The sequence below is a fragment of the Neurospora crassa genome, linkage group VII (assembly GCF_000182925.2).
Source record: "Neurospora crassa OR74A linkage group VII, whole genome shotgun sequence".
Classification (NCBI taxonomy): Eukaryota; Fungi; Ascomycota; class Sordariomycetes; order Sordariales; family Sordariaceae; genus Neurospora; species Neurospora crassa.
In genome coordinates, this window is record NC_026507.1 from 3,189,624 (window position 1) to 3,210,076 (window position 20,453).

At 52.5% G+C, this 20,453-nt stretch overlaps 4 protein-coding genes across 4 annotated transcripts; 2 read left to right on the forward strand and 2 right to left on the reverse strand.

Annotated features, from left to right (window-relative positions):
• The first annotated feature begins 173 nt into the window (after positions 1 to 173).
• On the forward strand, positions 174 to 5,860 carry dim-2 (defective in methylation-2). The gene is made up of 2 exons (XM_954798.2): positions 174 to 3,573; positions 3,638 to 5,860. The coding sequence occupies exons 1-2, from the start codon at positions 862 to 864 to the stop codon at positions 5,288 to 5,290; spliced, it is 4,365 nt and encodes a 1,454-aa protein (XP_959891.1). The 5' UTR covers positions 174 to 861; the 3' UTR covers positions 5,291 to 5,860.
• Positions 5,861 to 6,728: 868 nt separating this feature from the next.
• Positions 6,729 to 10,302, forward strand: NCU02246 (hypothetical protein). Its single transcript, XM_954797.3, has 2 exons — positions 6,729 to 9,078; positions 9,181 to 10,302. Exons 1-2 carry the CDS (start codon positions 7,665 to 7,667, stop codon positions 10,089 to 10,091), a joined length of 2,325 nt encoding a protein of 774 aa, XP_959890.2. The 5' UTR covers positions 6,729 to 7,664; the 3' UTR covers positions 10,092 to 10,302.
• Positions 10,303 to 11,220: 918 nt separating this feature from the next.
• On the reverse strand, positions 11,221 to 16,623 carry stk-19 (serine/threonine protein kinase-19). Its single transcript, XM_954411.2, has 5 exons — positions 15,589 to 16,623; positions 15,371 to 15,399; positions 15,173 to 15,290; positions 14,937 to 15,084; positions 11,221 to 14,858 (listed from the first exon to the last, which is right to left on the reverse strand). The coding sequence occupies exons 1-5, from the start codon at positions 15,634 to 15,636 to the stop codon at positions 11,764 to 11,766; spliced, it is 3,438 nt and encodes a 1,145-aa protein (XP_959504.2). The 5' UTR covers positions 15,637 to 16,623; the 3' UTR covers positions 11,221 to 11,763.
• Positions 16,624 to 17,903: 1,280 nt separating this feature from the next.
• Positions 17,904 to 20,075, reverse strand: NCU02244 (C2 domain-containing protein). The gene is made up of 2 exons (XM_954410.2): positions 19,021 to 20,075; positions 17,904 to 18,956 (listed from the first exon to the last, which is right to left on the reverse strand). Exons 1-2 carry the CDS (start codon positions 19,791 to 19,793, stop codon positions 17,951 to 17,953), a joined length of 1,779 nt encoding a protein of 592 aa, XP_959503.2. The 5' UTR covers positions 19,794 to 20,075; the 3' UTR covers positions 17,904 to 17,950.
• Between the last annotated feature and the right edge of the window lie 378 nt (positions 20,076 to 20,453).

Consider the following 20,453-nt stretch of genomic DNA (forward strand, 5'->3'; position numbering starts at 1 on the left):
AGAATCCGCAAACGGCAGGGACGTGGCATTTTGGATTGGGCAATTGATTTTGCTTGGCAGCTGTTTGGCCCACAGCTAACCCTCGTCACAACTTGAACCGTTGACGAAGAACCCACAGTCGCGGGACGCGTTCCTCACGAGGAAGTTCCGTTCGCTGCACACACATCCCAGTCGGACGAGGAGCCACTCAGTCTTCTTCCACTGCAGTCTTGGGCACGCAAACCCGCAGTCCGCAACAGGAAGGAAGAGAGGGATTTGGTGGGCAAGGGAGGGGAACAAAAAAAAAAAGAGAAAAATAAAAAAAAAAATAGAAAAAAGGATTCCATCCGATCCAAGTTCGTCGTTGTTTGCGGCGGTTTGCTGCTCCTCCTTTTTACCACGGTCACTCTCCTTCTCGAGGCAACTCGCTTCCCTTTTACGCCCACGCGACAACCAAAATATCTGAACATCGATGGATATCTGACCACCACTGCTTTTACGTATCGCATCACAACACCAACTCACACATATTAGAAACGATACGAACACAAAGACTTCTCTTATTGTCACTTTATTCTATACCCTTCTACAAACCGGCGGCGTTGCTCATACACGATCTGTTACTTTTCATCAATAAACGGGGATTGCTAGAATTTATCACAATTTTCTCACCTTATCGTCACCACCAACTCACCTCACTTGAACATAAAATAATTCGAAAAATCCAATATCGCAACAAGTCGCCAAATGTCTGAGCCAAGACATCCCTGAATACCTCCCCTCCAGCCGGCTGTCTTTATTCTTGTCACAGGTCCACCCTTGACCTCAACTTTGTCCTTGGCTTCGAGTAGAACTAAGCGCTAGTTCGTTATCAGCCAAGCCATGGATTCGCCAGATCGCAGCCACGGGGGCATGTTCATCGACGTACCTGCCGAAACCATGGGCTTTCAAGAAGACTACTTGGACATGTTCGCGTCCGTTCTCAGCCAGGGTTTGGCTAAAGAAGGTGACTACGCTCACCATCAACCACTCCCGGCAGGCAAAGAGGAGTGTCTCGAGCCCATAGCGGTGGCAACGACCATCACCCCAAGCCCCGACGACCCTCAACTTCAACTTCAACTCGAGCTCGAGCAGCAATTCCAAACCGAATCCGGTCTAAATGGCGTTGACCCCGCGCCCGCACCCGAGTCCGAAGACGAGGCGGATCTCCCTGATGGATTTTCAGATGAGAGCCCAGACGATGACTTTGTAGTCCAGCGTAGTAAGCACATTACGGTCGATCTACCAGTATCGACCCTGATAAACCCAAGGTCGACATTTCAAAGAATCGATGAAAACGATAATCTTGTACCGCCTCCGCAGTCAACACCTGAGCGCGTCGCTGTCGAGGATCTCCTGAAAGCCGCGAAGGCTGCTGGGAAGAATAAAGAAGATTACATCGAATTCGAGCTACACGACTTCAACTTCTACGTAAACTATGCTTACCACCCTCAAGAAATGCGACCAATCCAGCTTGTAGCGACCAAGGTGCTGCACGACAAGTATTACTTTGACGGAGTGCTGAAATATGGCAATACCAAGCACTACGTCACGGGCATGCAAGTGCTTGAGCTGCCTGTTGGCAACTACGGTGCGTCTCTGCACAGCGTCAAGGGCCAGATCTGGGTTCGATCCAAGCACAATGCTAAGAAGGAGATTTACTACCTCCTCAAGAAGCCCGCATTCGAGTACCAAAGATATTACCAGCCATTTCTTTGGATTGCAGACCTCGGGAAACATGTGGTTGACTATTGCACCCGCATGGTGGAGAGGAAGCGCGAGGTCACCCTTGGCTGCTTCAAGAGCGACTTCATCCAGTGGGCTTCCAAGGCGCATGGGAAGTCAAAGGCTTTCCAGAACTGGCGGGCGCAGCATCCTAGTGACGATTTCCGGACTTCGGTTGCCGCCAACATCGGGTACATCTGGAAGGAGATCAATGGCGTGGCAGGCGCCAAGAGGGCAGCGGGAGACCAACTTTTCCGGGAACTCATGATCGTGAAGCCGGGTCAGTATTTCAGACAGGAGGTTCCTCCAGGGCCGGTAGTCACCGAAGGCGATCGAACTGTTGCGGCTACCATCGTCACTCCCTACATCAAGGAGTGCTTTGGTCACATGATTCTTGGAAAGGTGTTGCGTCTGGCAGGGGAGGACGCCGAAAAGGAGAAGGAAGTCAAGCTCGCAAAGCGTCTCAAGATAGAAAACAAAAATGCCACCAAGGCCGACACCAAGGACGATATGAAGAATGATACCGCGACAGAAAGTCTGCCGACACCACTTCGGTCCTTGCCAGTTCAAGTGCTAGAGGCCACACCCATTGAGTCGGACATCGTATCCATTGTATCCTCGGATCTTCCTCCGTCAGAAAACAACCCACCGCCTTTGACGAACGGGAGCGTGAAGCCTAAAGCAAAAGCAAACCCAAAACCAAAACCGAGCACCCAACCACTCCATGCAGCCCACGTCAAATATTTGAGCCAGGAACTCGTCAACAAGATCAAGGTCGGGGATGTCATTTCAACACCCCGAGATGACAGTTCAAACACGGACACCAAATGGAAACCAACGGACACGGATGATCACAGGTGGTTTGGCCTTGTTCAAAGAGTACATACCGCCAAGACCAAAAGTAGCGGCCGTGGCCTTAATTCAAAGAGTTTCGACGTCATCTGGTTTTATCGACCAGAAGACACGCCATGCTGTGCCATGAAATACAAGTGGCGCAACGAACTCTTCCTTTCCAACCATTGCACGTGCCAGGAAGGCCATCACGCCCGAGTCAAGGGCAACGAAGTGCTTGCGGTCCACCCGGTGGACTGGTTCGGCACTCCGGAAAGTAACAAGGGGGAATTTTTCGTTAGGCAATTATATGAGAGCGAGCAACGGCGTTGGATCACATTGCAGAAAGATCATTTGACTTGCTATCATAATCAGCCTCCGAAACCGCCCACAGCTCCCTATAAGCCTGGAGATACGGTTCTCGCGACGCTTTCTCCTTCTGACAAGTTTTCGGATCCTTACGAAGTCGTTGAATACTTTACGCAAGGGGAGAAAGAGACGGCATTCGTGCGGCTCAGAAAGCTGTTGCGACGACGAAAGGTCGATCGCCAAGATGCGCCAGCCAACGAGCTGGTCTATACCGAAGATTTGGTGGATGTTCGGGCCGAGAGAATTGTAGGCAAGTGCATTATGAGATGCTTTCGCCCGGATGAGCGAGTCCCAAGTCCATACGACAGAGGAGGAACGGGGAACATGTTCTTCATCACCCATAGGCAAGATCATGGGAGATGCGTTCCTCTTGACACGTTGCCACCCACTTTGCGTCAGGGATTCAACCCCTTGGGGAATCTTGGCAAGCCAAAGTTGAGGGGAATGGATCTATACTGCGGCGGTGGTAACTTTGGACGAGGCCTAGAAGAGGGCGGTGTTGTTGAGATGCGCTGGGCCAACGATATCTGGGACAAGGCCATCCATACCTACATGGCCAATACCCCGGATCCGAACAAGACTAACCCTTTTCTCGGCTCTGTGGACGACCTCCTCCGCCTTGCCCTGGAGGTATGTCCCCTCTCGTTCCAAAAGAACTTGACTAGTATAGGCCATTCTCACTAACATCTATTAGGGTAAATTCTCCGACAACGTGCCCAGGCCCGGTGAAGTCGACTTCATTGCCGCCGGTAGCCCTTGTCCCGGGTTCTCACTGCTCACTCAAGACAAAAAGGTTCTCAACCAAGTCAAGAATCAATCTCTGGTAGCCTCCTTCGCCTCCTTTGTCGATTTCTACCGACCCAAGTATGGCGTCCTCGAAAACGTGTCGGGCATTGTGCAGACGTTTGTGAACCGGAAGCAAGATGTCCTTTCACAGCTGTTTTGCGCACTTGTTGGCATGGGCTATCAGGCCCAGCTGATCCTCGGAGACGCTTGGGCTCACGGTGCCCCCCAAAGCCGTGAGCGCGTGTTCTTGTACTTTGCGGCTCCTGGTCTCCCTCTTCCGGACCCGCCGCTACCATCTCACTCCCATTACAGAGTCAAGAACCGCAATATCGGTTTTCTCTGTAATGGGGAATCATATGTTCAAAGAAGCTTCATCCCCACTGCCTTCAAGTTCGTCAGCGCCGGCGAAGGCACCGCCGACCTACCCAAAATCGGGGACGGCAAGCCGGACGCCTGTGTCCGGTTCCCGGATCATCGGTTGGCGTCGGGAATCACGCCCTACATTCGTGCCCAGTATGCCTGCATTCCCACCCACCCATATGGCATGAACTTCATCAAGGCCTGGAACAACGGGAACGGGGTGATGAGCAAGAGCGACAGGGATTTGTTCCCTAGTGAAGGCAAGACCCGTACAAGCGACGCATCCGTGGGCTGGAAAAGGCTCAATCCCAAGACGTTGTTCCCTACCGTCACGACGACTTCTAATCCCAGTGATGCGCGCATGGGACCTGGGTTGCACTGGGATGAAGACCGGCCGTATACGGTGCAGGAAATGCGTCGGGCGCAAGGGTATCTCGATGAGGAGGTGTTGGTGGGACGGACGACAGACCAGTGGAAGCTGGTCGGCAATTCGGTGTCTAGGCATATGGCGTTGGCTATTGGGTTGAAGTTTCGGGAGGCGTGGCTGGGGACGTTGTATGACGAGAGCGCTGTCGTTGCTACGGCTACTGCTACTGCTACTACTGCCGCTGCTGTTGGTGTTACGGTACCGGTTATGGAAGAGCCGGGGATTGGCACGACGGAGTCTTCGAGGCCGTCGAGATCGCCTGTTCATACTGCGGTTGACCTCGACGACTCGAAGAGCGAAAGATCGAGGAGTACCACGCCAGCAACGGTACTTTCGACCTCTTCGGCCGCCGGCGATGGGTCGGCGAATGCAGCAGGGTTGGAGGATGACGATAACGACGACATGGAGATGATGGAGGTGACGAGGAAAAGAAGTTCACCTGCTGTCGATGAGGAGGGAATGCGACCTAGTAAGGTGCAGAAGGTGGAAGTCACAGTGGCTTCACCAGCATCTAGGAGGTCATCCAGACAAGCATCCAGGAACCCAACCGCCTCCCCATCATCCAAGGCCAGCAAGGCCACAACCCACGAAGCTCCAGCGCCAGAGGAGCTCGAATCAGACGCCGAGTCCTACTCTGAGACGTACGATAAGGAGGGGTTCGATGGTGACTACCACAGTGGCCATGAGGATCAGTATTCGGAGGAGGACGAAGAGGAAGAATACGCGGAACCGGAAACGATGACGGTCAACGGCATGACGATTGTCAAGTTGTAGTGCGACGAGGTAACGCCATGTCCGGGGCCGTGGGAGTCGTGGGTGGCTTGACGGTTCTGCTGTTGCTGTTGTGAGTGCTTGTTCCGGAGGCATGGATGAGTGCGGACAGAGGAGCAGGGAATCAGCAGATGATGGATGAGTAGAGGTATGGGATAAGAGTGTAAGGGAGAGCATGTGCATGGTGTGTTTGGAAAGCAGCCGTGTGGATGAAGTTGTGAACAAAAAGAAGAAGAGATACAATGTAAATCATCAATTGCATGATTTCACAGCATCATTCAAGTAGATGTTTGGCATGGGCGCTGCTGGATGGCAAGCATTCATTCAGATGGGAGTCTTGGGCGAAACCGTACAAAAACTCAATCTATTGCTGGCGCCGGTTCCCACATCGAAAATTGTTCATGTCTTGGTTGGATAACCATCAGCATCATCATCATCATCATCACCTGGAAGGGGGAAAAAACAACAGAGGAAAGAAGGCAACGGATGCATCACGGATTTATCATCTCATCCAGATGGTTGCCGGTCTTGTATATTACCATACCTAGATAGACCATTTAAGCCAACATCAACTCTACAACATATATGCGCCGAGAGGAGATATCAAAAACCTGTAATTTGGAAAATCTTCAAATCTTCCTCATCAAGCGCCGCTACACAGGCCTGCAAGAGCGGGTGTCCGTCCGGTGAGCGGCAAGCAAGCAAAAGTATTGACGTTACATCCGCATCCGCATCCGCCCAACCCCAATGCAGGGGTTTTGTCCTCGATCCAAAAAAGAGCCTCAGGAACACCCCCGTCAGCTGAGAATGATTGGCCCTGAATCGCGGGCGGCTGGAACCCGTTTTGGCGGTTCGAAGCTGGCTCAACCAATGAGGTTCGTGAAATGAGAGAAAATGCTTATTTTGGGAAACAAAGGGGGGGGAGGAGAAAGACAAGGGGACTTTCGTTGGTTGATGATTTTCTTCTTTTTAACTCCCCAGTGAGTGACGGACGGTGAACGACCACCAGTCACTCGCTGATCCCGTGTCCCCCTACCTAGTCGAAGTCAAAGAACGCTTGGCCATGAAGCGCCCAAAAAGGACACTTAGAGAGAGCTGACTCGATACGAGTCATATGCGCGGAGAACCTGACTGACGAGGAATGAGGGCGTCTTTGTTAGCAGGGCATCCAGTGAGCAAAGGGCATGCCTATCTCCCCACGGCCAAGTTGTGTGCCTGGATCGATATGCCGAGCAAGTGGATATTCACCTAGTGTACAGTATTGACTTCGCCAAAGACGACCAACGACGACTCACAGTGACTGGGCCGCCAGTCGAACGAAAAAGTCTAGGCACTTTTTCTTCCATGCGGTACTACATACGCTTTCCCCCCTCCCCATGTCCATATCCATGGCATATACCGGATAATTAATCACGATGCTTGGCTGGTCGAGAAAGTTGGCCGCCGGCTATCCAGTGATTTCACGATGCTGCGCAGCGTCTCTTACCATGCCTACATACACCCATGCCCAAGTCTCTGGGCAACCCGATCCAAAAGGACAATCAAGACTAGGGGGCCTGGAGAGATTCTCATAGGGCGGCGGCTTTGTCGGAAGAGGAATGGTGCGTGGGTTTCGTGACGCGACATTACCTGTCATCGCATCTTGCATCGAGGACCATGTGGTTTTTTCCTGGAGCTAGCTAGCTACATAGCTAGCCCAACGAAGAAGAGGCACCTTTTGGGGCGGCTTGGAGTTGGGCTAGGGACTGGCTCATGATATCTTCTCTGCTTTGAAGTTTCTCTCTCTTCTTCTTCTCCCTCTTCTCTCCCCATATTTTCTTCATTCTCTGGTTCTGACTTTTGGTTTCTGGAACTTGATCATCTTTTTCTGTTTCTATCAGTTCTCTCCTTTCCTTCACTCGTCATTACTCATCATCGGCGTCTGTTTTCACTATACAAGCGTTTACTTCCGTTGTCCCCACACATTCGACTTCCATATTGTTTGGAAATTTAACCGCCCACCACACACATTACAAATCATATCGGATCCCGTTGGCAAAAGGGAGTAGTAACACAAAGAAAGCAATTGATCTCCTTTCGTCAAGTCTACCACCGCTTCCACGAGATCATCCGTCCTTCGCCCGCCTTACGCCTTCAGGAACAACCGAAGGGGCATCTTGGTCCTACCCGACTGGTCGGTGTCGATCAATTCGATTCTCTCACTTTTACACCATAATTTCACTCAACGGAGGATAAACAAGCAAACTTGGGATTCAGTTCCGTTTTCATCTTTCCTCAAACCTTGCGCGGGTACTCCGGGTCTCAGACCATCGGTTACACCCGTACACGCATATACAACCACTCGAGCATCACAACAACACCAACAACCACCAACGAAATGCGACCTGCCACAACAATACTGGGTCTTGTCGGCCTCTTGACAACTGCTGCTGAGGCTGGTCCTCTCAGGAGTCGTGAGGCACGGAGGCAGGCGGCGTGGCAGAAAAGGCATGATGAGGATGGGACGACGACAACGACATTAGCAGAGGGCGGCGGTGGATCGACGACGATTGTGGTATCTTACACAATACCAGGGTTTATTGGAGTTACAACGGACTTTCCGAGTGACTTTGGAAAGTCTTCGACATCGACATTGACATCGACGGGGGCGGCTGTGGCTAGCAGTAGTGGTGTGGCAGGCGCGCCTGGGGGAGGAGTGTTTGTGACGGTATCAGGTTCCGCGAGCTCATCGTCAGCGGCAGCAACATCATCATCCGCTCTAGCATCGAACACTCAACAACCAAACGAACCCGCCGTCACCAGCAGCAACATCCTGAACGACCTCCCCACCGCCGTGACCGGCGCCCTCCCCTCCGCCACCACCACCGTCTCCCCCGAGATCTACGCCAAGAACCTCGCCGACGCCCGCCGCTACAACGAGCAGTTCGCCAGTCTCACCAAGGACACCACCTGCACACCCGGCCAGGCCGCTTGTGTGCAGGGTGGTCGTGCCTACTGCAATGCCCAGGGCAAGTTCAACGTGGCTCAGTGCGCCAGTGGCAAGAAGTGCTTCGTCATGCCCATGACCACCGTCCAAGGCGTGGTGATTGATTGCTACGAGCCGGATGAGGCGGCAAAGGTTTTGGGGTCTGTTGCTGCTCCCATCGGAGGAAGTAGTAGTAGTGGAGCAGGAGGAGGAGGAGGCGAGGTAGAGGTCACGCAGACAGTGGTGGTTACGCAATCTGCCGGCACGACGACCATGACGGTGCCTCCTCCTTATGGATCTGAGAGCAGTTCTGCTACGCAGAGCGTCGGTCCGGTGACAGTGACTGTTACCGTTGTTGAGCCTCCTCCTCCTGGAGGAGTACCTTTATCGTCGTCGAGCGCTATCACTACTTCTGCAGCAGCTTCATCGGTCATTGCCGCCCCCATGCCGCCTACGACGAGCTCTGCGATCATATCTTCATCGAGTGTTATTGCGGTCCAGCCTCCCGTTTCTTCGTCCGCTTCGGTCACTTCGTCCTCTTTGGCGAGCTTGCCTCTCACGACTACCACTGACAGCAGCAAGACACTCATTACGGTGACTGCTACTGTCACGGATGGCGGCAACACCTATCCGATCACTTTCACCATAGATCCTAGCTCAGCACATCCGGCTGTGTCGTCTGTAGCTACGACTTCATCTTCCTCTTTTCCTTCCGTCAGCAGCTCCGAGCCCACCTTGAGCTTTAGCTCCGTCATTAGTATGCCTCTAGTCTCCTCGAGCAGCATTCTTTCGTCGACCGCCAGCGTCTCTTCGACCATTAGCAGTAGTAAGCCCCCCCTCCTATCACCACCACTCCCCCCTTCTCCACCATACTACCCCCAACACTCGTTCCACGACATTTCCTAACCATAGGTTTTCTACATTACAGGCTCTTCACTCTCAGCCCCATCTTCAGCTCCTGCTCCCGTGGCCACTACCACCAGCGTCGTTACCAGCAGCAGCAGCAGCATCACCACAACCAGCGCACCCATCATTACCAGCAGCGCCGAAAGCAGCGCCGCGTCTTCCAGCAGCACCACCGACGACGACCCGCTCATAATCATCCCGGTCACCGGCACCGTGACCGACTTGCTCTCTTACGATGCCTTTGAAGCTCCCACTCAATCCATCGATGTTCCTTCCGCTCCTTCCGCCCCTTCTGCTCCCTCTGCTCCCACGGGCATTGTCCCCGGCAACGGCCTCATCAAAGCAGCCGCCAAAGTCACCGTCACCGCCGCCCCTACTGCTGCTGCTGCTGCTATTTCTCTCGACCCCCAACAACAAGCATCAGAAGCATCAGAAGCACAATACTGGGCAACAGTCGACCGCCTGTTCAAACCCCCTCAGTACCAGTACTCCCCCGGCCACAAGAACGAGTTGAATGTATATGGCAACAACAACAATGTCAAGTTAGCCGCTGCTTCTGTTTCTGCCAGTACTTCTGACGCCGCTAGTGCTGCTAGTGCTGCCAGTCAAAGTAGTAGCGCAGTAACAGTTTCTGTTGTCTCGGTGACTGTCACCGAGACAGCTACAGCTACGCAGATAGCTACGCAGACGCAAGAAGCAAAGGTGGTGGTCCAGACGGTTACCGCAACCGCAACCGCAACCTCCACCGCAACAATAACAACAAAGGAAACGGCTACGGTTACTGAGACGAAAAAGGAGGTTTCGACGGTTAGGGTGACGGATACGCTGATTCATAATGAGATGACGACTGTTACGGAGACGCAGACGCAGACGGTCACGGCAACGAAGACGATGACGGTGGATGGGCCGGCGGTTGGTACTGCTGCTGCGTAAGCCAACCAATGCACAATGAAAGGGTAAGGGGGAGAGGGAGAGGAGCTTTACTGGGGAATGGAATGGAATTTGATCTAAGGAGGGAGGGGCTGGCCCACGGATCCAATTTGTGTGTTGTTGGAAAAAGAAGAAGAACAAGAATTTCTTTTGTAAATACCCATCTATACATACATACGTCTGGGGATTTAAAGTTGTTTGGAATTTGGAAGCGGGTGGGGGGGGGGGGAAACAAAAAGGGTTTGATACCATTGGGGAGGAAATAGTCTTTTATTTTTTTTTTTTTATTTTTTTTTTTTTTTAGCATTTGCAATTTTAGTCCCTTTTATTCTGCTCTTTCTTTTCTCTTCCTTCATTTTTGTGTTGCACTTATCATCGACCACTCCAATAGCAGACATCAATTACCAAGTCTACCTGTCTCAGTTTTATACCGTGACGATGGAGGTCTACCTAAACGCAGTCTTGCTGATGGATGTAGTGATGTAGTGATATCCATTTATTCATCACTTTTCTCTTGATTTCTCTCTTTTCTCCTCCTTTTGTTCTCTCTCCCCCCCCCCCCCCCCCCCCCCCCCCCCCCCTTTCTCTCTCTTTTCTCCCTTTTCTCCTCCATCTTGCACTTTCTTTTTCCGCCTCCTAGTCTGCTCTTTCTTCACTGGCCCTTACCCTCTTTCTCTCTCTCTCTCTCTCTCTCTCTCTCTCTCTCTCTCTCTCTCTCTCTCTCCCTCTCTCTCTGCACGTCACTCCCTCTACCAAATGCAGTTCACAATTCCATACATGTACAGGTATGTATCAACCAAAAGAATTTTTAAAAAGAGAAAACTAAATGGTGGTATCTTTGACTTTCTACAGAAACTCGGAAAAAAAAAAAAAAGGGATGATGATGATGATGATGATGATGATGATGATGATGTAAAGAGGTGATAAGTACCTATGTGTAGGTACCTATGTGTAGGTAGGTAAAAAAAAAAAAAAAAAGGTAAAAAAGTAGTGAGGCGGGCCTTGCTCAAAATAACCATAATAAGAATATAGAAGTGAAGTGTACAAGTGTGAGGGATAAAAAAAGAAGAGTAACAAGACGACAAACTGAACATGACTACCCGGCAGCTGCTTTCTCCCTCCCTCCCTCCCTCCCTCCTCATCTCTTTTTTTCCTTGAACCCTTCTCATTTCCTTCCTTCCCATCTCCTGCTTCTCATCGCGCTCTCCTCGTGTCCAACGAGTCAGCCCAGGACCAGCTATGCGGTAGGTTAGTTAGGTATCTCTATGTATGGTATGGTATGATATGGTATGGTACATCTGTATGTATATGTAAGTTTGTATAAGCAAGAAAATAAGAATGAAAAATAAGAAAGAAGATGAGAAAAAGAAAAACTAAATGCAAGTAGATGTAGTTGGTATAAGCAGACAACCCCCCCGCCCCCCTCGCCTCCTTCCATTCAAACAACCAACCGATCAGCATCTCCCAGCCATCTCAACCAATGCATCCGCCTGTTGTTTCATCTCACTTCAGTCTTCAATACCCCCTCCCCCCCCACCATCGATCGTTTGTTCTCCTGGCCCCGGTGTCTGGTCTGTTTGTTGCCTATCCCTTCTTTATACTCACACACACACACACACACATACACGACACCACTTTACTTATTAGTTAAATGCAAGGCCCGCCTCACTAACCGTCATCTGCTAACCTTACCACTACTCCCTTCCCCATTGTTATTACTTCCACCGCCACCGCTGCTACTAGTCCCATTACTCCATCCCCTTCTGTGCCCGCGTTTCTGTTGTTGTTCTGGGACGGCCCGAACAGTCGATGACGAAAGCGGAGGCCCGTCGGCGCTCAGCCTGTGGGGTGCCGTAGTTATCGCGACCCCGACATCGTACCCAAGCCCTTTGAACTCTTCACCGACATCGACATGATCTTCCTCTTCTTCTTCTTCTTCCACCCCGTGAGCGCTCGGCCTCGTTGGAGTCTGAATCGGGTTCGAGTTCGAGTTCGAGTTCGAGTTCGAGTGCCGCCTTGCGTCACCTGCGACATCCATTCCCTCTTCTTCCTCGTCATAATCCTGCGACCTAGGTCTCGACCTTCTCGATCTCTGATCAGTAATCGTCCCTTCGTCCGCACTCTCCTGGGCGTCATCATCTTCTTCCTCTTCCTCCCCATCCTCAATGATCCTCTCCTCCACAATTTCACCTGGCCCGGTAATAATGGGACTAAAGCTATCCACCTCTTCCACCTCCTCTTCCTCTTCCATGCCCGCCATCCCTAGTCCTCCCCAACCTGCGCCCGTCCTGCTTCCGCCCCAGTGGCTATTGTGATAACCACCACCACCACCGCCAGTATATCCACCGCCACCATGTGCATTCTGTTCTTCTTCCTCTTCCTCCCCAGGCTCCTCCTCCTCCTGAATCGTAATCTCCCCACTCCTCCGTCCCATACCACTAGCGCTCGCACTCCTGGAATGACTTGCCGAAGCTGACCCAGACGCACCGCTATTACTCCTTTCCTCTCTCTGCCTACTGCTAGCACCAGCGGAACTGCCGCCAAAGTTGAGCACCGGGCCCTTGAAGATATTCTTCTTTCTCTTGGCGAACATGACGCCGCCATGGCCACCGGGTCCAACCACGGGCGATCCGTTGCCCGGTGCCCTGGGAGCAAAATAGCCACCCGAGTTGACCGAGGCAAAGGGATTGGGCGAGCCAGGGGCGGGCGGCATGTGGTAGTACTGCGTATTGGTGTTGAGGGCGGAGAGACCGCCTCTGCCACCGCCGCCATTGCCGAGGAAGGCGGCGTTGAGGCGGCCGTCATCGGAAGAGCCGTAGTCATTGGGCGAGTTGGCAAAGAGACTGGGGCCTCCGATGCTGCCAATGCCTAGGGGCGGGCCGGTGCGGTCGCGGACGTAGCGGATGTTGCTTGGGAAGCCGACGGTTGTTGGCGTGGCGGGGAGGACCTTGACGGAGTGGTGCGGACTGCGGCTGGCTTGTAAGGCAGATTTCGAGACCGATGTAGAAACGGAATTGTTGGAAGAGGTGGAACTGGCTTTGCTGTGGGTATGGTGGTGGGTGGGGTGCATTGAACGGATGGAAGAGACCGAGGAAGAGGTGGACTTCCTGCCACGAAGGCCCGCGGTACCAGACGCTCGCCGCATGGTGGAGCGCGGTGTTACGGGTGATGGCGATAGGGACTGTCGCTTGTGGGAGCCTGACGTGTATGTGCGTGGAACTGGTGGCAAAGAGGACGGTAGCGAACTCGAAAGGCCGACACAGCCGTTACTGTTCTTGAACGGTGCAGAGCCTGCGGAGAGCGCCGGTGACGCTTTGTTGGCGTAGCCGTTGGCTACTACACCCTTAGGTAGGCCAGCCGTACCCGATGTGATCGGAGAGCTCGCCGCTGGATACTTACTCGTCTGCGGCCGTTGAATGTCCCCATCCTTGGATTTGCCATCCTTCACACTCTGCACGGCGGCCTTATCCGCCAGGTTGGGGGTCGATTGGCTGGCGCGCTTCTGTGAGTTCTTATGCCGCCGTGTACTCTCAAAGAGCCAATGTGTCCAGTTCTTCCAGAATATCTTGGTCTTAGACGGCCTCTTCTTCACCTGGTTCTGGTCATCAGGCAGCTGTAGGCTTCCGTTCAAGTCCAGAACTTCACTCGTAGTGACCAAATGAAGAGTTGAGCCTCTCGATCGTGCACTCCTCAAAATACCCTCCTTGGGCGGAGGAATCGGCTTCCTGTGCCGCGAGGAGCTGGTAGATCTACCCCTAATTGAGTCCTTATCCAGCGGCGGAGGTGGCATATCGCCTTCTATCGGACTGCGGGTATCAGTTGCGCTTCTGGGATAGTCGGCTAAGTTGGGCATATCCGGGATGAGCAAAGCCGGGTAGTGCCCGCTTCTCCTGCTCTCGCTCCGCCCTCGTGGTCTCTGCGAGTGCTCTCCGAACGGGGCATACTGTGACTCTTCTACAGTAGCCAAAGCATTGAGTCGACTGGAAGCCTGAGAGAAGCGTCTCGAGTTTCGGTTCTCCTCCTTTTCCCTGCGCTTTCGTTCCCTTCTCGCCGCTTTCCGTTCCTCCTTCTCGATCAGTAGCGTCCACCAGCCAGCAAGGGCGTCACACTTCTGGGCTATGACGCTCTCCATCACCGCCTCCGTATCAACCCCAGCGCTTCGCATCCGATGCAACGTCTCTTTCTCCAACGGCGTCGAGAATGGCGGTGGATGCTCGAGTTTCAGAATCTCTTGTTGCTGTGGCGCATATTCGGCGAGGAAGGGGTGGGCGAGGATATCGGGTAGGGACGGTCGTATCAGCGGTCGTTTGGATAGTAGTGTCTTTAGAAGAGAGAGCGCATCTTCCGGAAGGGTATCGGGGTAAACTGGTTCTTCGCCAAGAATCTTTCGCCGGGTAACTTGCTCGTCATCATCGTCAAAGGGAAGCTCGCCGCAGAGAAGGGCAAAGAGAATAACCCCCAAACTCCAAACATCCACCTTTTCGCCCGCATACTTTTCGCCCTTTAGCATTTCCGGAGCCGAGTAACAGATGGTACCGCAAAACGTCTGCAGATACTTGGCACTGCCCTCATATTCGCGTGTGAAACCAAAGTCGCATAGCTTGACGTTCTCGTGTTTGTCGAGGAGGATGTTTTCCAGTTTCAGATCTCGATGGACACAAGATTGCCGATGGACGTAGCACACGGCGCCCACCAGTTGCGCAAAGATCCTCTGCACCTTATCGACCGGTAGCTTGCCATGTTGAAGGAGGTAATTGTACAACTCGTCGCCTGTGAAACACGTCAATGTAACTTTAGAGAGGGCGCATACGAGATGGAAAGGTGGTTAAGGTATTTGTTTTTTCGTACCTGGACAGTATTCTAGCACCATCCATACCAAGTTCTCCGTTACGACCACCTCGTATAGTCGGGCGATGTGCGGGTGGACGAACTGGCGATGATGATGGATTTCGCGAGCGAGGTTGGTGTCATCCTTGTTGGCTGACTTGAGCACGACCTATATATGCGACCGAAGAGAAAGATTGAAGGACGAATTAGCCCGAGTGTCTCGGAAGGAACAGAAAGAGGCCGCCAGCGCAACACACCTTGGAGCCATTGGTAAGTTTGTGGGTGGCCAAGTAGACCTTGCCGAAGGATCCTTTGCCAATTAGTCGTCCGAGGGTATAGTTTCCAACCGATCGAAGGTCTTTGCTCGAGAACTCGCTACACAACAGAAGAGATGACAGAAGGTGATTAGCAAATTGGGTCTTGTTTCGTCCGAGGAGCGCAATTGGTGAACCTACTCGAGCAACTCCTGATATGAACTCGCAAGCTGTGATGGGCAAGGCTTCTGTGTCAGCATTCCCATTCCTGCAATCTTGAGCGTACGGATGAATGGATAGGATTAGGGAAGGGGAGGGGGGGTAAGCAGGCTCGATCGAAGCAGGTAGGCGGGCAAGCAACGCCAAAGCAACGCAACCCAAGTGCATATCCTCTCTCTCTCTCTCTCATACACACACACCTTGGCTTTCCGTCCAAGCGCCTCGGCCTTCCCTTTTGCCGTCTGCATCACTCCGCGACGTCGGGACGGGACCCGGTCCGCATCCGCTTCTGGCCACCAGCGACTGCAATTACTACCTTGGGGGAAGTCGGGGGTATGATTATATCCAAGTTCTGGAGCGAGGCGCAAGCTATCGAAGCGAGAATGGGTAGGTGATTGAGGGGGAAGGACAGTAGTATCCGTGACAAGGGGACCGAGGGAACCAAGGAGATTATTAACGGAATTGGCGGACAAAAAGAGCGTCTTTGTGATTGTAGGATGGTACTGCCGTCGAAGATGCAAACATGGAATTGGGAATGGGATATTCTGTTCGTCGTTGGGGGCGGCCGGGGTCTCGGAGAATTGCGACGTTCGGGACTCTCTTTTTTTTTTTTTTTTTTTTCTTGTCGCGTAATACCACCTCAACGCCAAGTACTACCTAAGTAGGTCAAGGTATGTAGTAGTAGTAGTGTATGTATTCGGGAGCGGACTCGGAGAGAGAGAGAGACGTTCAGTCGGGATGCACAGTAACAGACGGACGGGGTCTCTTGGTCGCGTGGAAAGTGCAAGCCTCGCTCGTTTCGTTAACGGCGGTCGGTCTGCGCCGTGGCCGACAAGGGGCACGTTCGCTCGGGGTGGACTTTTGGATTGGAATTGGGATTAGAATCGAAATAATGGGCGTGTAATTGTGTAATTGCCCAGGCGTGGTATGGCTTCGTTGCTTGTCGATCCTCAGCTTTCCATCCACCGGACCTGTCTCACGGCCCGGGAATGGGATGCGATGGGCTACGGTTATAGCCGGATATAGCTTGTGTATTTGCTTTTTGCCTCTAGGCAACCGACGAGGGAAACTGAACGGTCAGCGACCAAGTTCCAGGGCCTGGACAATGATTTGAAACAGATTCGAGGTGGACGGGAACTTGAGGGCGGATGGATAGGAGGAGTCCAAGTGGAATGGCACGTCGGCCAATGTAAAATTACGGGAGACGGTACACAGCCAAGGTGTGTGTTATGCCGGGGAACGCTACCAAGATAATCAGGAGAAGGATGCATCGTTTCGCTGGCCTTGTGGGGCAGCTTATTTACCACGGGCCGGGCAGAGCACATGCCGGTGTTCTTCTGTTAGTGCTTACCTAGGTAAATATTTCTGTCTATCAGAGTAACTCACCAAGTACAGAATTCCTTCTTTCTACCACTTTGACTTCTCCTTGAAGATCGACGCGCTGAATATGTCTCATCTTTGGGAGCAACCGTTGATGCATATAAAAGATACCTATCCACCCCCTTCGTTTCGTCGACTCCAGGTCTATCTCTAGCAAAACAGAAACTGGGGCCCTTCCCTTGTTAGTGCAGTCCACCATTCAGCGCACGGGCTATCATCCGACCAGGCAGGGCATCTCTTTCCAGTTTCCCATCATCCGTCCACCTATCATCCTTTCCTTCCTTACCTACCTAGGTTCCATCCAGCCATTCGTTACAATGGAAGCCTTAGCATCCAGTGCCTACCTACACTCGATATCATCCCCAAGGTTGGTTAGCACTAGGATGGATACCTAGTTCTTCAGTGTACAATACCAATACCGTACGTAGTACATGCCGACCACTCAACGGAGGCTAACGGGGGAAGGAAATGTCAATCACCAGTTCGTCACGAACTCCCGTCATGCAACCTCACAGCTGTTTGGCTGGATGGAGCTCAACCCGGACTGCATGCAGGGGAGGTCCCGGCAACCTAACGGACGGACTGTCGTCGCTTCGGGCCTTCCATGCGACCCGTCCGTCGTCCACTACTACACTAGTCCTAGGTAGTAGATATGTTCTTCTCTTGGCGGGAACTTCTGGCGAGTGTTCTCTGCAATTCCCGGCTGCGTCTTCAGTCGGAGTGTCGCTTGCTACTTACGAGTGGTAGTAAGAATGTATGGTGATATACTCAGCAGTGTACGGTATCGATGTCCATATAGTGTATTGTACAGCATCACATTACTTACACTATTTGTGCCTCTCCTCTCTAGTGCCCAACCTGTCCCGAGTAGACGGTAAGATACTGTAATGTAATCATACAGAATCTGTCAACAGAGGTACCTACCTCTACCTTTGGGCCTGCAGTACGAGTTGCTGGGAGTCCATAGGGATGATGCATCATAACGGTATCATTAAAGTATATAACCACATTCGTCTGAGCCACTTCCAATACTACTCATCCCTCGACATCATCCATTACCGCTCCAAACTCGTACTTTCATATTTTCCATGGTATCACTTGCAGAAAAAAAAAAAAAAAAAAAAAAAAAAAAAAAAAAAAAAAAAAACACAGCCGAGAAAGTCCCCTAATAGACCGTCTTGGTCACTCCGCTCTCCCTTCACCATTTCCACTCGCGTGCTGAGCCTGCCCGTGCCCGCCGCTGTTCACACCTGGAACCCAGTCCCTCCACGTGCTCGGATCCTCCACCATTTCAAACACCCTCTCTTTCTTACTCTTGTACCTCGGCGTATCATCATCCATCGCATCCAAATCTCCCAGGCGACTCTCGTCATCCGAGCTGAAGCTGCTCGAGCTCGGGCTGCGGTTCAGCACCATGCGGACCTTGGTACCCTCCTTCTTCTTGATCGCCAGCTGCTCCTTCTTGGCCTTCTGGTGCTCCTCGTCGCCGCAGTCCAGCGCCCGGATGTGCAGACCCGGGAACTGCGACTGCAGGAACGCCTGCAGGTCAGGCAAGACGCACTTGTCTGGGCGGTAGGTGCCGCTGTCGTTGTCGATGATGAGCTCGTAGTCCTCCGGGTCGCGAGAGGTTTCGGATGATGCGCTTGGGTGATCGTGTGTCTCGTGGTCGAACCCGTTCTCGCACGTGTGGCTTTCGCCATTGCCGCTTTCCTGGTCGTTGAAATGGTGGCTTAAAGAGTCCGTGTTGTGAGGGTGATGATGGTGCCTGTGGCGCTTGGAGATACGTCTGATGAAGAACTCGCCCGAGCAGGCAATGTAGGTCGCCACGTCCGAGTGCATAGTGTGCTTGCTCAGTAGATCAATACCGAATTCCTTGCCTGTCTCGGTGAAGCGCAGCAAGCCGTCCAAGGTGAGCACGTAGGTGAAGATGCGACCTCCTTCCGCATAATGCGCCATCTTGAGAAACTGTACAGAAGCCTCCCTGCTGCGTTCTGCAAATATCCCGTATTGGGTACTAGAGTCGAAATTGTAGATTCGCCTGTGTTGCTTGTGAAGAACTTTGTTCAGGATGTGACCCCTGAAACCTTTTTGCGAAAACATCTTGCCGATAATGGGTCGGAACTCGACATAGCGGTGGTATAGTTTGGGAGGAACTGGCCCAGCAAGTTGGATTTCGTTGGCTTGGAAACTGCTCTCTGTCTGTCAGCAAATGCTTCGTCGTATTCGACCTTTGGGCTTGGATTATCACGCACTCGTATTTTTGTGGCATATTGCTGCTGTCATCGCTGTCTGACCCGGCTGTCGTACCTGTCAGCCGCCCGATCATGGGACTGAAGTGCTTGACCCAATAGGTAGGACCCAGAGTGCACATCTGGGCATGAGGCGGATCCGACAGGCCGAGGACGTTAACGCTGATGTGTATCTGAGGTGTTGTCCATTTCAGTCCATTCATGAGGGCCTCGATGCCCTTGTGGAAATAGGCCCGTTTGCTGCCTGAACGCTTCCTGACTTCGAAGAACTTGCCATCCAGTCCGAACCCTGGCCAGTCCTCGTCCAGGTGATCTACCTTGATGGTAACATTGCCCAGTCGGTCATCATGGTCTGGCCAGTCCTCGTCGTATAGGCGGCATTTAAGCTCGAATCCTGTGGTTGGCACATTGGCAACAATCCAGTCTTCCTCCCATACCGGCTCCAGACTATGATGTATAGTCCGTGTCCTGCGCGTGAGTGGAGGGTCTTCTGGGTGTCGCTTGGGGACATCAGCAGTCAGTGTGGCGTGGATGTATGGATCGGCGGATACTGTCTGGATATCGGCCACTGGGAGGTTGATGGCCTTGTGGAAGGTGATTTTGATGGTATAGCCGGGAGGAGCGTCGGGGAGCGGAGTAGGATCGAATCCACCTGGAGGGTTGTCGTCATTTTTTTGAGGTTCATTTTGACTTTGCTCGCGTGAACTGTCCTCGGGAGGATCATCATACGTGGGTTGCTCCAGGTGGTGCTCTGCTGCGGCAGAGGGGAGAGCCATGTTTGCAATGCGGGAAGAATCCACCGAATCCAATCAGTCTGCTCCAGTCGTCGTAGGGATTAGTGCAGTGTTCTGTTATGCTCGTTTGGTTGGCCAATCCCTTGTTACTTTTTTTTCCACCACCGCGATTCAAGTCCAGGTCCGTTGTCTTCAAGTGCCCTTGGTTGCGCTTTTGAGCTGATTGTCAAATCTTGAAGTGAACGACGAGTTGGAAGTCGAGGGAGTTGTACGACAGTTCACTGGGCCCGGGATGATGGGGTATATAAGGTACTTGTATTTCCAAGAATGGCAAGAAAAAGACCAAGGTACTCAAGGGAGGATCAGCAGGGCACATGGATAGGTATCTGCACGGTTTTTCACGCGCGGCTGTACGTCGGGTCCCTGTCCGGGTTGCTGTCAGGGTCGCTGTCTTTGATTTGGTGGAGGGGATGGAAGGCCGTTCCCCCAGCCCAGCTTTTCCCTGTCTCCCCACGGGGTTCCACATGCCCACCACCCCGCTGCGCCTGCGTTCGAACGGTTCGGCATTCACACAGCCCAGCCGGGCGGTGAATGACTCAGCTTCTCCCATTGTGACACCCGAGGAAGGAAGCTGGTGTACAATGACATTGGTTAATCTCCTCTTTTTTTTTTTTTTTTTTTTTTTTTTTTTTTTTTTTTTTT

What these genes read in the sequence shown, in the direction of transcription:
- dim-2 (XM_954798.2), top strand. Translation starts at nt 862, where the DNA reads ATGGATTCGCCAGATCGCAGCCACGGGGGCATGTTCATCGACGTACCT. An exon ending in TCCTCCGCCTTGCCCTGGAG is followed by an intron (nt 3,574 to 3,637) that starts GTATGTCCCCTC and finishes AACATCTATTAG; the next exon opens with GGTAAATTCTCCGACAACGT.
- stk-19 (XM_954411.2), bottom strand. Translation starts at nt 15,636, where the DNA reads ATGCAGACGGCAAAAGGGAAGGCCGAGGCGCTTGGACGGAAAGCCAAG. An exon ending in TCATATCAGGAGTTGCTCGA is followed by an intron (nt 15,291 to 15,370) that starts GTAGGTTCACCA and finishes TCTGTTGTGTAG; the next exon opens with CGAGTTCTCGAGCAAAGACC. An exon ending in GGTGCTAGAATACTGTCCAG is followed by an intron (nt 14,859 to 14,936) that starts GTACGAAAAAAC and finishes CGTGTTTCACAG; the next exon opens with GCGACGAGTTGTACAATTAC.
- NCU02246 (XM_954797.3), top strand. Translation starts at nt 7,665, where the DNA reads ATGCGACCTGCCACAACAATACTGGGTCTTGTCGGCCTCTTGACAACT. An exon ending in CTCTTCGACCATTAGCAGTA is followed by an intron (nt 9,079 to 9,180) that starts GTAAGCCCCCCC and finishes TCTACATTACAG; the next exon opens with GCTCTTCACTCTCAGCCCCA.
- NCU02244 (XM_954410.2), bottom strand. Translation starts at nt 19,793, where the DNA reads ATGGCTCTCCCCTCTGCCGCAGCAGAGCACCACCTGGAGCAACCCACG. An exon ending in AATATGCCACAAAAATACGA is followed by an intron (nt 18,957 to 19,020) that starts GTGCGTGATAAT and finishes GACAGAGAGCAG; the next exon opens with TTTCCAAGCCAACGAAATCC.